Source organism: Calypte anna, chromosome 2 (genome assembly GCF_003957555.1).
Source record: "Calypte anna isolate BGI_N300 chromosome 2, bCalAnn1_v1.p, whole genome shotgun sequence".
In the NCBI taxonomy this organism is placed as follows: Eukaryota; Metazoa; Chordata; class Aves; order Apodiformes; family Trochilidae; genus Calypte; species Calypte anna.
Genome location: NC_044245.1, coordinates 128666209 through 128681573, shown reverse-complemented (window position 1 = coordinate 128681573; position 15365 = coordinate 128666209). Strand labels below are relative to the sequence as shown.

Below are 15365 nucleotides of genomic sequence, written 5' to 3'. Positions count from 1 at the left end.
TGAGCAGTTTCTCTGCTTCAAAATGCATATTTTCTAACATGGTCTCCACACAGCACAGGCTTCACCCCATTTAGGTGAGACTAAGAAAAGTTAAAAGGCTAAACTAGGTGCTTTGAAATAACTAAGTAGCTTCAAGCCAGGAAATGAAGAGTTCATGCTCTACCAATACCTTAACTCTCAACCTGTTTCTTTGCCCTGATGGGAGTATCAGGGCTGCTCAGAGCACTCTCAACTCTGGAAACTTTTCACATCATTGACCACAAATTAAGTGACGCAGACATGCTTTTCCATAAACTGGAGAATGTTCCTGTGGCCAGGGAAAGCAGAGGTTTCCAGTCACACTGGCAGCCTGGTGGAAAGGGAGGGAGCTGGTGGTGGAGAAGGAGCCTCCTGCAAACCCTGCAGCTGGAGCCTCCCACCTTCCCTCCTGCTGCAGCTCCACCTGCCTCAGGCTTTTGCAGCCATCTCTGAATATGCACTCCGTGAAATTCCTGGGGCATTTTATCAGACCTGTGTGAGTCAAGTTTAATCAAGATGATTTTCTCCGAGTCCTTTCACTCCTTGTTTTCGCTTTTCCTAACCAGAAAGGGGGATGAGGCACTTGACACACAACTATTGAAGGTACACTTTCTATTCAGTGAGGCTCAGCAATTAGATTACACTTGCCTCCCCCTCCCCCCCAATTTTAAAGTCTCTCATCCCTGCTGTTTTTACAGATTCAGTCTTCCAGGACTGACCTCCCTTTTCCTCATGCTGTGTTTTGCAGCAAACCCTTCCTTAGGTGCCTGGAAAAAGGACTCTCCTCTCTGTCTTGAATCAAAACCAGCCCTACAGCCCCTCTGCCTGCTCTGGGAGCACACCCCTAGCAATACAAAAACAAAGCCCGAGTCCAGATTTCTCTGAAAAGAAGTCTACTAAGAAAAGTCTTTGTACCTGAGAACAACTCCTAAAACTTGAGCCACAGCCCCACAATAAAGCCCAGGACTAGTCATCACCTGTGGTCTTCATTTATCTTCTTTCACATAAACCTCTTCCTCACACGTGCTTGCCCTTCATCACTGGAAACACACTGCACCCAAAACCCAGCAAGGTATTTTTGGGTTGTTCTTTCTCTGTGGCTGACACACCCATAGGAGTTTTTATTTAAAATAAAATAAACTCAACTTCTATTATTAGAAAAGAGGTATATACAGAGCTCAGAGAGGACTTCATAGCCTGCTCTTCAAACATGCTTCTCCCAAGCAGGGAACATCAGGGCTATTAAAAGTAGCAGCTCCCATTTTTTCACTCCCAAGCATCTCAAATTGTGTCAGCTTAAGTAGCCAAAGAAAGACATGGTTACCTAAGGGCAAGTGTAAATACCTCAGAAGGGGTGGGAGGGAGAAAGGGTTGCATTAACAGGTTCCTCACCAGGGAGGGTATGGACAAATGAGCATCCAGACAGCAGCAGCAGCAGCTGCTTGCGCCACAGATAATCCCCCCAGGGCCTCTCTTCCCCTGTGCCACACTCAGCACCTACAGCCGGTGCACAAGGACCCTAGGGAGAAAGTGCTCCTTCCCTGCCCCTTGAAACACTCATTGCTGCAAGCACATGCCCATGATCATGGGGTAGCAATAACTCAAAATTTTCCCCTCTGGTATCCATGGAAAGAGATTAGCACTCCAATACTTTATTAGACAACAGTGCAAAGTATTCCACCAACTTGTGGAAAAAAGTAAAAGCACTGAGGTTATATGTATTTGGTAAGGCTCTGCTGAAGGGGTTGGGATATTTTGTTTCAGTATAACATAGGGAAAGCAGCTGTCACCTTGATTACAGTGTCCTCTGGAACCTGATACTTCTCCAACTAATCCTAACCTCAGCCAGCCCCCCACCCCTCCGCTTGAGCGAGCATAGTTACTGACCACATAAAAAGTCAAATGGTGATTTGCACAAAAGTAAGTTTTAAAGTGATGGTGTGGGTCAGAAGACACATTCATTATATCAGCAGAGCTCATGCTGCTGCATCCAGCATTCCCGTCCTTAGTCTGAGAGGAGAAGACACAGGGTCCTAAGAATACCTGAAGAGCAGAAATACCAAGCTGCAAAGTTTGTCTCCATACACTTACTTTCCAAAAACCAAAGAGAAAGAGGGATGCAGTGCTCAAATCATCCACATCTGCTTAAACACTTGGCTTGCGTGCTCCAGTGCTGTCAAACACACACAGCTGATGAGCCAAAGATGGAGCTAGGATCCCTGACACAGGAACTTTTTTCCACCCCAGACCTGTCACCTCCAGGTGAATTATGATCTGTCCAAGATGTGCCAGAAGTCCAACATCCCCTCCCCATCACAAGTTCTGCCAGTACTTCAGTCATTCCCAACTCCCCTCCCCAGTTTCCCTCTTTTCACTGCTGTGAGCTGAGCAAGCCAGATTCCTGAGAGTGGGCAAACAACCAGTGCAGGCCTAGTTTACATCCACCTTTCTTCTGCTCTTGGATCTCATATTCACAAGAGACTGAAGAGTGGTGCCAATGCTAGCAGTTACCTGGCTCGCCTGACAGCACAAAAGCAGCAGGAAAGGAAAAAAAACCCAACAAAAATTCAACAGCCCAATGAGGTGGAGAGAGATGCAGAGAAAAAGCGCAAATAAAGAACTTAAGATACAAATTACAATTAAGTGCACTACAGTTACCATGTACTGTTTAGTGTTGCTCAGAAATATCATTAATGCAAGTAAAAAAATCCACACTGTGAAAAAATGAGACATTTCTGGTAGGCAACTGGTAGCACTGCAGTGATAATGGCATGAGAAAAACACACACGTGAACAGGTTAGAGAGAATTTAAAAGCCCTAGGTCCAGGTTGCTTTCTTTGTTTTTCACCTGATTAAAACAGCCTACACATACAACAGACAATAGCACAGACTGCTACCCACCACTGCACTACACCCTATTGTACCACTGCTGAATGTTTTACCCATTTTCTTTTAAAGACAAAAGCTCATTAAGACGTAATATCATTAAAGCTGCTTTGATTTAGCCACAGGAAAGTCAAAGCACTTATGCTGTATGCTTTAACTGATAAATTTATATAGCTCCATGGACAATGTTTTATAATTTAATTATGCATGCCACTGGAAAAAAAAGCAAACTTTTCTTCATAAGCTGCTTCACATTTTTGAGATGTTCATTGGAACAGGAGCTCAGTATAACACAAAGTCTTTACTTATATGCTCAGAGCCAGCACTGCACTTCAGGCTTTGCAATTAATCACAAAAAAAGACACAGCAAATTAAAACAAAAGCCTTAAGGAAAGCTAACTGACAACTGCAAAGTGCAGGACAAGGGCCATCCTCTGTGCAATTGAAGGTCATTTCTGTTAAGCTGTATGCTATATTTACCACCTGGCTTGTAATGGCTGCTTTTATTCAAATGCTCTGCGGTAAAATACACGCACGTGTAGGGGATGAAGGCTTTATCACTGAACCTTCTGCAAGACATTAGAGGAATGAGGAAGGCTCACACACTTCTGCAGTAAAATTAGGTCAGGATGCCTTTGAACGGCTCCATCTGAAGGCTGTGCCAGACTTCAGATCAAATACTTTTTAGTGCATTAGACCCAACAGCTTAAGAGAGATGAACTTCTATACTGCTGATAATTATTACAAGTACCCTGCATTGCTGCCTCCCTCTCCACCTGTGAATAATTATAAATAGCCTACATTTTCCAGTCCCTGACATATGCCACTTGGTTAACAGCACTTCCAAAAACCATCTTTTGTAGCCATGGGCCACACATTTCAAATATGAAAACCACATAACTCGGTACAGATTGAGAAATTATTACTTGTCTTGCACATACTCTTAACTGAGCACTCCCTGAATATACATGCACGCCTAACTGGCACTGGCATCATGATAATTAATCGTGTGAAGGTGAAAAGTATGAAGCTGGTGATTCAAATGCAAACCTGTCTCTGCCCTCTGATGCATTTATCCAGCCCTGAATCGTGCAGCCAGGGAGCATTACTGCCACCAACCCCACCACCTCTTACCCTGCTGTAGCCTGGCCAGCCCTAGGGCTGATGCTCTCCTCCACACCCAGCTCCTGCTCTGAATAGGCTTCAGGGCTATCCCCAGGTACAGCACATTCCAGCAGCCAAGCTGGGAGGGAAAAGAGCAAAGAATTGTTCCCAGATATATAAAGTAATTAAGGAATGACCAAAGAATGATCAATAGAGCCTACCAGCCCCTCTATTCAGCCATCTTTGTGTAAAACTTCACTAATAAATTACTCTGTAAATTAACTACAACAAGGCCCAAACCCCAAAACTGAATGCTTCAGAGAGTAGGAGGGAGTTATATAGCTCAAACAGTAACTATTGGGTCAAATACACCTTCTGCTTTGCAGCAGAGCAGGACTGGCAGTAAGAAGTCAAAGCATTTAGATTACAAGTCTTTAAAAATTCACCTTTTTTTATTTGGTTGGTTTTTTTGTGCTCTTAAAATTCACAGCTAAGTCCACTCTCGCAAGCCTGGCTGTCGGGAAGGTTGTTAGGATACAGAGAAAACATCTACCTCCAGTTTCCTACAGCTTCTTGTTTTGTGCACGTATTAGGTGACACTACTAATTGTACAGCTGCTACAGCTCACTGCCAGAGACTGCTCTAAAGAGGCTTTCCAATTAAGTTAGCTGAATTAAATAACAAGAGAGAAAGATTAGCTTTTTCTGTGCATCTCTAGGAAGCCACAGAGAAATTCCAAAAAATACTTTTGCTAATCCTCCCTCAGGACCCCTTCATCTCTGATCACTATACAGAAATGCCATGTGAGCTACTCTGCTACGTGGGAACTGTGCCAGCTCTGTCTGAACAGCCACAATCTTCATGACAAGGGATGCTACCTACTTTTTTTGAAACTGACAGTATCTGCCAGAATAAGTTTTCTCCTCAGTCTTCCTCAGGTTGCTCAAGTCAAACACCTTTACATATTTAAAACACTGGAGATAAGATCTTCATATGTTATGTGAAACAGCAAGAAGTAACATGGTGAAGAAGCATTACAGACTCCTACCTGCATATTACAGAAGCACCACATTTTTTCCCAAACCCAAAGATGTCTAATTCTTTCAGTGCACTTACAAAAGGTCAGAAAAAAATAAATTAAAAAAAAAAAATTATAGGCACAGAACCTCAGCAGCATTACTAAACACTTACAAGCCCAGAAGACTTCTCTAACCACAGACAAGATTCATGGTTCTCAGAAAAACTATCAGGAAGCCTTCATTATTGTTAAGTTTATGTAGCTTTTAGTACACAACAATTTATGCCACCAGGCGGAAGACCAATTACAGGTGTCCAACAAAAGAGACCTACATCAAGATAATGAGTCACCAGGTCTTGGTTAAGTGGCAGAAATATAGTGAAGAAAGCAGCACTAGTGAAAGCACAAAACCCCAAACCAGCCAAGAGTAGAAAAAGCTTTTCAGGATTTGAATCACAGTAAGAACAGGAACAAAAGGAAGAAAGGTCATTTCCCCTTTCTATTGCCCTACAGTTACAAAAGAGACAAGAAGTAGCATTTTCAGCACAGCCACTAGCACAGCAGTTCTATTAAGAGTACTGTCTCAAACTATTTTAGACCAAATGCTCCTGTGTTATTAGGAGCTCAGAAGCTGCCTCCATCTGATGACCCCCAGCACAGTGGCACAGGCACCCTTCTGCCTTTCCATCCCAGCAGAAAGGCTGTTTTCTACTGAGCCTAAGCCTCAGCAAAACACAAAGATCCTCCCTGGCAGAAGATAGCCCAGCTCTTCAACTGGGCATGGCTGCTTGGGCTAAATGCCACCAGAGAGTGAAAGCATTTCTTCTATGCAACACAACTATTGTACCTGCACATTTTCAGGAGACAATTCTGTTTTTAACAGGTGGCCATGGTACGTACTTTCCTCACCCTTCACACCCCACATAGCCTGGATATTCAGCTGCAATGAGATTTCCAATCATTATTCAGTATATTGAAAATATGGCTGTTAAATGGCATCAGCTTATCCTTCTGTAGTCAGTTTTCAGAGCTGCCACTTCTTCAATTCCCTCACCACATCCTTGAGCTCCACACCCCAATGGATGTTCTAGGCTGCTCTGCAGGGAGGACCACAGCTCCTACCAGGAGATCAGAAACTATCTCATGGTTTACGACAGGGCTTCCTCATCCACCTCCTGCTCACTGACAAACCCTCTGGAAACTTCTAGAGACCTCTCCCACGTTTTCACACAGCACACAGACATATCCACCAAAACATTTTGGCCAAAAGGGATGAAAAGACAAATTCAATTGGCCCAAGCTGCAGCATGGACAGATCATTTCAGCTGAACCAAAAGTATTTCCAGGCCACAACAGCTCTGCTCTGACCTCCCAGCCCATACAGGCTGGCTACAGATCTATACTAACCATTATTCACAGTTTTTCTCTTTAGAACAGTATTTTTCTAATTCAGTCACAGTTTGCAAGTGCTTGTCCCCTTACTAGAGCTTTGAGGTCAGAGAAAAAGCTGTGCTGAAGAATAATTATCAGTCTTCCACTGCAAAAAGTAAGTCTAAAAAGCAAACAAGATTCAGCTCTTAAAGCCAGAAGAAATGAAGTGCACAGGGCTTGGCTGGTCACAGCCTGCAGGTACTGCAATCAACACAGCTGGGATTAATGCACCTTAGCCCAGGGAAAGAGGAAAGTTTGCTTCTAATTGAGCAACTGGTACAAGGTCCTGCATGTGGGATGAGGCAACACCAAGCAGTAATACAGGCTGGGAGAGAAACGGACTGAAAGCAGCCCTAAAAGGAAAGACTTGGGGGTGTTGGCTGACGAAAAGCTCAGCATGAGCTAGCAATGTGCGCTTGCAGCCCAGAAAGCCAACCATATCCTGGAGTGCATTAAAAGAATCATGACCAGCAGGTCAAGTGAAGTGATTTTCACCCTCTGTTCCACTCCTATGAGACTCCACATGGAGTATTGTGTCCAATTCTGGAACCATCAAGACAGGAAAAACATGGAGCTGTTGAATCGAGGCCATGATGATGATCAGAGGGCTGGAGCACCTCTCCTACAGGGACAGGCAAAGACAGCTGGGGGGGTTGTTCACTCTGAAGAAGAGAATGCTCTGGGGAGACCTTTTAGAGAGGCCCCCCAGCTCCTGAAGAGGCCTACAGAAAAGCTGTGGGGGGACTTTTAAAAAGTGCATTTAGTGGTAGGATGAGGGGTAACGGTCTTAAGTTGGAAGAGGGTAGATTTAAGTTAGACATGAGGAAGAAATTTTTCATCGTGAGCATGGCAAGACACTGGAACAGGTTGCCCAAGGAAGTTGTGGCTGCCCCCTCCCTGGGAGTGTTCAAGGCCAGGTTGGATGGGGCCTTGAGCAGCCTGATTTAGTGGGAAGTGTCCCTGCCCATGCAGGGGGATTGGAACTAGATGATCTTTAAGGTCCTTTCCAACCCAAACCATTCTATGAATCTATGAACCAATGGACGCACAGGAGCAGACATATCAGACAGAATCCCAGGAAGGCATAGAAGGACAGATGGAAGACCTAGTTAGGTTATTTATTCACATGGCAGCAAGACTATTACTTTATTTTTTCTCTCTCAAAACATCCTTAAGGATTAACATCCTTAGTCTTGGGGCCACACCAGGCAGGCACCCAACTGCTCCCCAAGAAGTACTTCATGTTCCAGGCTATATCACTTTTCCAGCACTGTTCCCTACAGCTCTACGAGGCTATTACAGTTACAATTCTGAAATACACTTCAGAAAATAAGGATGGGCCACTTCAGGCTGATCTGAAAGGTGACAAGTGACCTCCATTAGTGTGGAAGCACCTCTGGAGAAAATTATGCTTTATTATGATTAATCAAACAGGAACAAAACATGTCTGACTATATAATACTTCAGTACACACAATACATTCTGGTTGCTTATCACAATGCTGGTTTCTGAACATTCTGATTCACCTCTTCAGTATATCACAGTCTGTTTAACCTCCTTCAAGTCTTCTTACTGTCTCCTTACCATTAATAAGAGTACAAAGTATGTATTTATCTTCATGCTCACAACTCAAACACAGACAAACAGGTTTTTATTTGAACCTTCCCAAACAAATTCACCTTTGGAACAAAACAACTTTGCTCAGAAGGGAGACTTTTTTGAGCTGTTGTTCATATATAACCTAAAAATAGTTATTTCAGATGGAGCATCCAGCTCAGGCTTTAGTTAAGCACAGCCTACATGACACACTAATAGCCTGTCTACAGACAAGGCCAGGTTCTGCAGAGTCATCATCACCTTTTTACTCATCAATTCACTTCAAATGAACCCCCTACTCAAGACATCAACAAAAATCATTTGCTCAGTACAAAACTGCTTGTTGCAAATGGTTGTTAAATGGTACGTTTTCTCCTACTGCAGCCAGTTTTCCAATACTTTTAAGGATTACATGTATTTTCTATTTCTGCCTAAATACCTAGTATGCTTTTGAAAGCATCCCTCAGGGCTGAGCTAATCAAGAAAACAAGAGAGAACTGTCATTACTACAGGGTCAAACACTAATGCAGTCTTTACTCAAGAGACTGTAAATTACACTTCAATGTGAGCAAGAGAAACCTTGCTCCCAAACCACCCAACAGTGCCATGTAACCTATGAATAAATTACTAGTCATGAAAAGGTTACAGAGAGCAGCTTGCTATAATCTTGTAAGCATGAACTGAAGATAACCAAACAACAAACTGTTCACAGAACAGCCTACAGTAGTTCTCTCATGCTTGCTACAACAGAGAGAGCAAAGTGACTGTAGTATGGACCCAGTCGCCTGCTCATGACTTCTGCTCCCTCTCGCAAATGCAGCAGCACAGAGAGCATCTTTATCACTTATATTCAAGTAGGGTCTTGCATGGGGCCTCGAATAAGCTTCCCAATCTCAAACACAACATTTCTGTTAAAAACCATAGTCAGTCAAATCTACTGAGAAAACAAAAGAGTACTTTTCCATAACTAGACAAGAGCCCTTTGTTTAGCCTTACTAAAGCCTTCAATTCTTTGCCATGAGGAAAACGTTTAAACTGGTCAATGGCAAAAGTCAATTTGGTGAGCTAATGTAATTAATAAATGCCATCCATATGCCTCTGCTTGATGTTTTATAAAGACAATTGGCCATGAAGAGCAGGGCAAACAGAGAGCTCTGTAAGCAACTGGCTGCTCCACGGGGAACTCAGCTGCTGCAGGGAGGAGCAAGCTCTTCTCCAGGCTCAGAGTTCCCTGCCAAAATGCTATGTTCCCTCTACAAAGGGACATACCATCCTCTCTGGAAGCATTAGATCACAACCCTGTATTTGAAATGGAGCTTTTCACAACTTGCACCTCTGCTAGCCAAGAAATCAGGTTTGGACCTCTGCTAGTCAAAAAATTAGGCCTTGAGCAGGGCATCCTGTGATTACACTTAAGATTAGGACCACAGAGACTTAGATCCACCATAACTTCAAACAAACCCAAGGCTTACAGCTCATTCTCCAAAGTCCACCATCTTTATCCCATTAGCTGCAGCAATTGTCTCAAACCTACCACAGTGGTATCATCTGCCCAAGAACTCAAATCTCTGTACCCGACTTCAAACCCCGAGATATTTGTCCCAACTTGTTCCCAAAGACGAGGCTCTCATCTACTTCCTTGATAAGGATCTAGAAAAAATGCAGAGAAAACATCTCTGCACTTTAGGCCTGAATATTAAGTCAGTTCCAATTCAGACCTTGGGGCTAAGACATTAAAAAGAGAAACTGCTTTGGTGTTTGATCTCACGTCAAGAATCATCTGTTCTTTAATTTTAAAATTACAAGCTAACCTGGGAAGGAAACCTATTCCCAGCAAGCTGCTCCTGAGAGCATCCAGATATGGGACAGGTCCATTGCAGCATCAGAATCTTAATAACTAAGACTGGTGTCAAAACCCAAAGCTCCCCAGAATTTCCAGCGCACGACAGAGCAGGCAGCTGTTGGATGGGAGCACCCAGATGTTCATCCAGAGCAAGGGAAGCAGCCATGGCAGATGCTGCTGGATGATTCCAAGCACTGCCAAGCCACAAACAGTGGATGGATATTTATTAATTTTACAGTGGGAAGAAAAAACTCGCATGAATTGAGGATGGGTGGAAATAAATCAAGACTAAAAAATTTCCTACCTATTTCTGAAACTTCCTTGGCAATGATGATTTAACGCACGAGACATATGCATGGCATAAAAATCTGAAACACCACCCCTCTCTTCAGTCCTTCCCTTTTCTCCTCTACTTACTATAGCCAAAGTCTAGCTGCGTTTTTGGGTTTTTTAAAAAAAAAAAACAAAAAAACAAAAAAACCCCACCCAAAACCAGCAAAACAAAACAAAAAACCAAAACCCAAGATTCCTCCTCTCCAATACACTACTAATTTTCCAAACTCCAAAAGCAGAGCAACCACTAGAAACTAATGCAGAGAAATTATAGCATCATATTTCTAAAATACTAGACAGTTCTGAATAATACACCAAATATTACCTTTGGACCATCCTTCAATAACTGCAGTTATGCCAACAAGTCAGTGCTCAGAAGCTTACAGAAGAACCAGAAAGACCACCCAGCTGACACTGATGTCCTAATACTCTATTTTACGTATTTTACTGAAAGCCTTAAAACCAACCCCACGGATGCATTGCTGACATGAAGCAAAATCTCCAGAAACCTCACTGAGGAAGAGGAGAACCACAATTAACTCTCTATAAGGAGAGCAGCACTGTAATGCTGCGGTATGTAGCACGACCTGCCAGCCAACACGTGCTTGGGCTTGCAGAGAAGGTCAGAGCATCACACAGGCTCTGGAAAACCATTCATCTCACTGCTGCAAACCAGGATAAAAGGGAAAGCTTTATCAGCCTCTTCCGAATGGGAGCTGACACATACAGCTGGATGCTTGGCACTGCTCTCTGGTGCTATTAAAATCAGCAAGAGCTGACTCCCACTATCATCAGGACCGGACCCAACCTTTTAAAAAGCACATCAGGCGTCTCGCAGAGTATGACTTTTCTTTCCAGCAGTTTTATGTTGCTCGCTTTTCGTCTACTAAAAGGAAACCAGGAAAAGGTACATAAAAAGCACATTTTTTGCCATTCAGCCAAGCCTGGGTGAATCCCCTACATCCTTCCAAGGTTATCAGACCCTACTCCAATCCAGCATCTCACCCCATGCAGCACTGATGGCAGCGAACCCCCTTGCAAGTGCTGGCTGTGATACACCAGCCCTGATGATACACTAGCAACAGACTCAGCTTCCTCTCACCCTCTGCATCCCCACCGTGTCCCCAAAGAGCTGCTCCCCCAGAGGAGCTGGCACAGCACACTGAAACACACACACATCTGCAGTACAGCCTATGTCAGGGCACACGAAGCATGCACCCAGCACAGACAAACTGCTCCCAGGTTCAGTGCCAGGTCACACTTCCAGTACGTTTTTAACAGGGCTCTAACATCCACTTGGCCTGCCCCAAGAGAGAGGTTTGTTGGTTACACAAAGTGAACCTGAGGAATTCACTGCTTTAGGAAATAAAAAATCTGCTGCCTTCATCTCCCCTGCTCATAAAAGACCTAAAAAAACCCAACCAGACAAACAAAAAACCCCTGGATAATTAATCAGAAACAAGACTTTTACCTTAAAACTTTGCCTAAATAATAATAATAAATAGCAGAATCAATGAAGGAGAAGAAATTTTCAGGTAAAAATAATTGAGAGTGTTCTGGAAAGCCAGCAGGTTTCTCTAAGCATCCATATAAATTTTCTCTTATGACCAAGAGAGTTTCTAAAGAGAAGCCATTTGGCATCTATCTTTTCCCACAGACCAGTCTACAAAGTCCTGTCTTAAGGGATCATGTAACTGCTGCATAATGAAAAGAAAGGGAAAAAAAAAAAAAAAAAAAAAAAAAAAGGGGGTGGGAGGGAAAAAAAATAAAGAGGAAAAGAAAAAGAAAAGGAAAAAAGCCACTCTCCCTTACTTTTCCAGTCCTTCCACAACTTCCTGGCAGGGCGCTGTACCAGGGTCAGGCAGGCTCCCCCCGCCTCACCCTCCCCACTGCCTCCCGCACACCCCAGCAACCCAGCCCGTGCTGCCGCAGCGCCTTCATCCTAAGGCAAATAAGAGGAAAACTTAATGCTTTACCAATTACTGTGGCAGTTTAACAGTTACTACACCACCAGAGAACTTTGTGATAACAGCATTTCTATGAAATTAAAGTGTATTGTACCTCATTAGCCGAGGGTATTTTTGCAGTGCAGTTACACTTAGCGGAAACAGGAGTCGGTGTTCTACACAAGCCTGTTTTAATTAGTCCTTAAGAAAAGTGTTTTGCAATTGTATCCTTAGAAATCCCTAACGATGAGCCAGATTTCACGAAGGCTGTGACTGGGCTAATTTATACAACAGCTAGACAACTTCAAAAGCTAACCCAAGCTAGTGACACTATTTAGTTCAGTGAAGCGGCTCATTTTAATTGGATTAAATTGTCATGTTTTTTTTCATTTTATACTGAAACCTCAACTTATTATTTCCTAATATTTGCCCAAACACTGCAACTGTGTCATCTGCATGCCCCCTTTCGTCATGAAAATCTCAGATCCGCCGATGAAAAAACTAAAGCCCCCTGAGCGGCCCTACCCGGCTCTCTACCGCAGGAGGGAGCGGTTCTCCGGAGAGTGGCTTTTCCGGGGGTACAAATCCCGGCAACGGAGTAAACTGCATCGAGCAGAAGTCCTCGCTTAGCAAATACTGGGGCTGGGAAAAAACTGTAAACTGCGGAATTATCCCGAGCAACTCGCAGCAAGCCCGCAGGAGAGAGGCCGGCGAGGCCAGCGGCAGGCTCGGGTTCCGCGGAGCCGGCACTGGTGGTTCCGCAGCCGGACAGGCGGCTGGGCGGGAGGCGCGAAGCGGTGCGCACCCGCGCAAGGGGAGGCGCAGGCAGCGCGGCGTACCCGAAGGTTTTGAAGGGTCCTGAGCCACGCAGCCAATGCTAGCTACATTATTTTGTTGTTATTTTTCTCTTTTAGCAACTAACCAAGGGAGTTGCTTTTCCCACCTCACCGCCTGCGAAGCCGGGGGGCGGCGGCGTTTCCCTCGGGCGGCCGCTCGGACACGGTGCGGCCCGACGGCTCCAAACGCGGGGTCCGGACGGGTACAAAACCCCGCGGGACGCTGCGCCCCGTGGGCTCCCGGGCCCACCCCGCTCCGCCGCAGTCCCTCGGACGCCCCACGGCAGCCGGGCAGCCCCCCCTCCTCCAGAGCGTCAGAGAAAGAGGCACCAGGGGGGCTCCGGGGCCGGCAGGCGGTTGGGTTGTCGCAGCAAACTTCGGAGGAGGCTCGCTGGAGGGCGGCAGGGTGCTCGGCTTGGCTTCGTGGGCTTTTTTCTTTAGGGACTGGAGGGATGTCTCTTTTTTTTTTTAGAGGATAACTGCTGTTTGCGGAGAGCTCAGCTTTCAACAGATGCCCCCGCGAACCCGTCCGCTGGCCCGGCCAGCACCGATGCCGCGGGATAGGGCCAGGACTACGCGCCCCTAGCTCGGCAGACGGAGCCGAGGAGGCCTCCCCCGTCCCGTCCCGTCGCCCTCCCGCTCCCCTCCGCCCGTCCCGGCACTCACCGGCTGCCCGGAGGCGCAGGCCACGAAGCTGACGGTGAGCGCCAGCCACACGCCCCGCATTATTCCCGCGGAGCCGGCGCGGCGGCGGCGGCCACCTGGGGCCGGGCACAAAGGAGAAACCTGGGGGCGGCGGCGCTCGGCAGCGCCCGGGGGGGCGCGGGGCAGGACCGCGGACGCCCTCCGCTTGTCGCGCTCCTTCCGCTCCTCTCCGCGCTCCGCTCCGCCGCTGCCCGGCGGGCCCGGTACTGCGCGGCACACGGGCGCCCGGACTGCAGACTGCACGCTGCCGGCTCCGCCGCCCTGCCTCCTTCCCTCCCTCCCTCCTTCCCTCCGCCCCGAGTGCGCGGCGGCGGCGGCGCGGCTCCCAGTTAAACCCCGCAGAAATTCCTGCAGGATTACAACACAGATTGGCAGCTCCCCCAGCCAGTGGAAGGAGGCGGCGCGATGCCGCCGCCGGCTCTCGCCCCTCGCAAATTCAACCAACTTTCTCCCCCCCACACACACACTCCTTCCCTCCTCCTGCGCCGCGGTCTCCCCGTTCTCGTCTTACCCCCCTCCCTCCCCAGTGGAAAACATGAGCAGCGCCGCGGGCTGGCCGAGCCAGGACTGGCCCGGTATAAAGGGGCGGGGGGGAAGGTGGAAGTGGCTCCCTCTTTTCAAGGGGAGTCTGGCCGCGGCAGCGTGTATATAGAGCTCTGCCGGCGGATTTTGCATCGCTGCTCCGGGCCACCCTCCCGAATTTGCCTGGGTGGCTGCATCTACTATCTGACGAAACAGGATGGAAGGGTTAAAAATAACGGGTAGGGGGGATATTCCAAAATTTTAGCCTGTTTTGGATCCCCACTTGGCTTTCTACCTCAAGATTTTCAATTTTGGGGGCTTTTCTCCCTCAACAAGAAAACTAGAAACTTTTAGGGATGAGAAGATGGCAAGTAAGAGACAGCTGAGATTTGCACCTACTTTCATCGGTGCAGGAGCTACGTCTTCAAAATAAATACTGCAGGAACTGACAGCCCCAAGAATGTGTGCTCCAAAAGCCAAAACAAGAAGTCTTGCCGTGACTAGTCCGTGGTATTTCTCAACTGGGCAAAATGGTGGTATTGCAGAGCCTCAGCCCGATGCACGCTCCTGTGCCAGCGCATTTCCACTGCTGAACGTGTCCATATATTACATCAGTCACTGGGCACGGGGAAGGAGCAATAACCAGGAAAGCAAAATATGTCAGGCTCTCTTACAAACTTCCACTTGTGATTTAACTCAGAAGGCTGTAGGCAGCTTTTTATAGCCTGAGTCAAATGGTCCTAAGGATGTAATGGTCTTTTTGTTTTAGCAAAACCTTTACCTCTTGGAGGACCCTGGCCATAGAGGGGGCAAGAAGAGCCCAGGGAATATATATCTGGATGTTTTTCCCACACAGTTATTTTTCTATGCCCTTTGCCTTGCTTCCCCTGTGCTCTGCGGAGTGCTTATTCCAATGGGCGGTGTTGAGATCTCAACTACCTTCTGTTCCCATTCTGCTTGCCTTCTGATCAAGACAAGAATGCCACGTAAGTAAAGAAAATAATTTGGCACAATCACTCACCTTGCTCATCACCTTCTTGACCTCTCCCGGGCAAAGGAACACCTCTAGAGATCCCTATGAAAGTGTGGCTGCAGCAGCTAGCTCTGTGCTGGGACACAGCAGGACT

At 46.4% G+C, this 15365-nt stretch overlaps 1 protein-coding gene across 1 annotated transcript in view; it reads right to left on the bottom strand.

Annotated features, from left to right (window-relative positions):
• The window catches only part of SDC2 (syndecan 2), a 60711-nt gene extending 46696 nt beyond the window's left edge, over positions 1-14015 (bottom strand). The window contains exon 1 of the mRNA XM_030445701.1: positions 13678-14015. Within this exon, the coding sequence (XP_030301561.1) occupies positions 13678-13737 (60 nt within the window). The 5' untranslated portion in view covers positions 13738-14015. The remainder of the gene's footprint in view (positions 1-13677) is intronic.
• Between the last annotated feature and the right edge of the window lie 1350 nt (positions 14016-15365).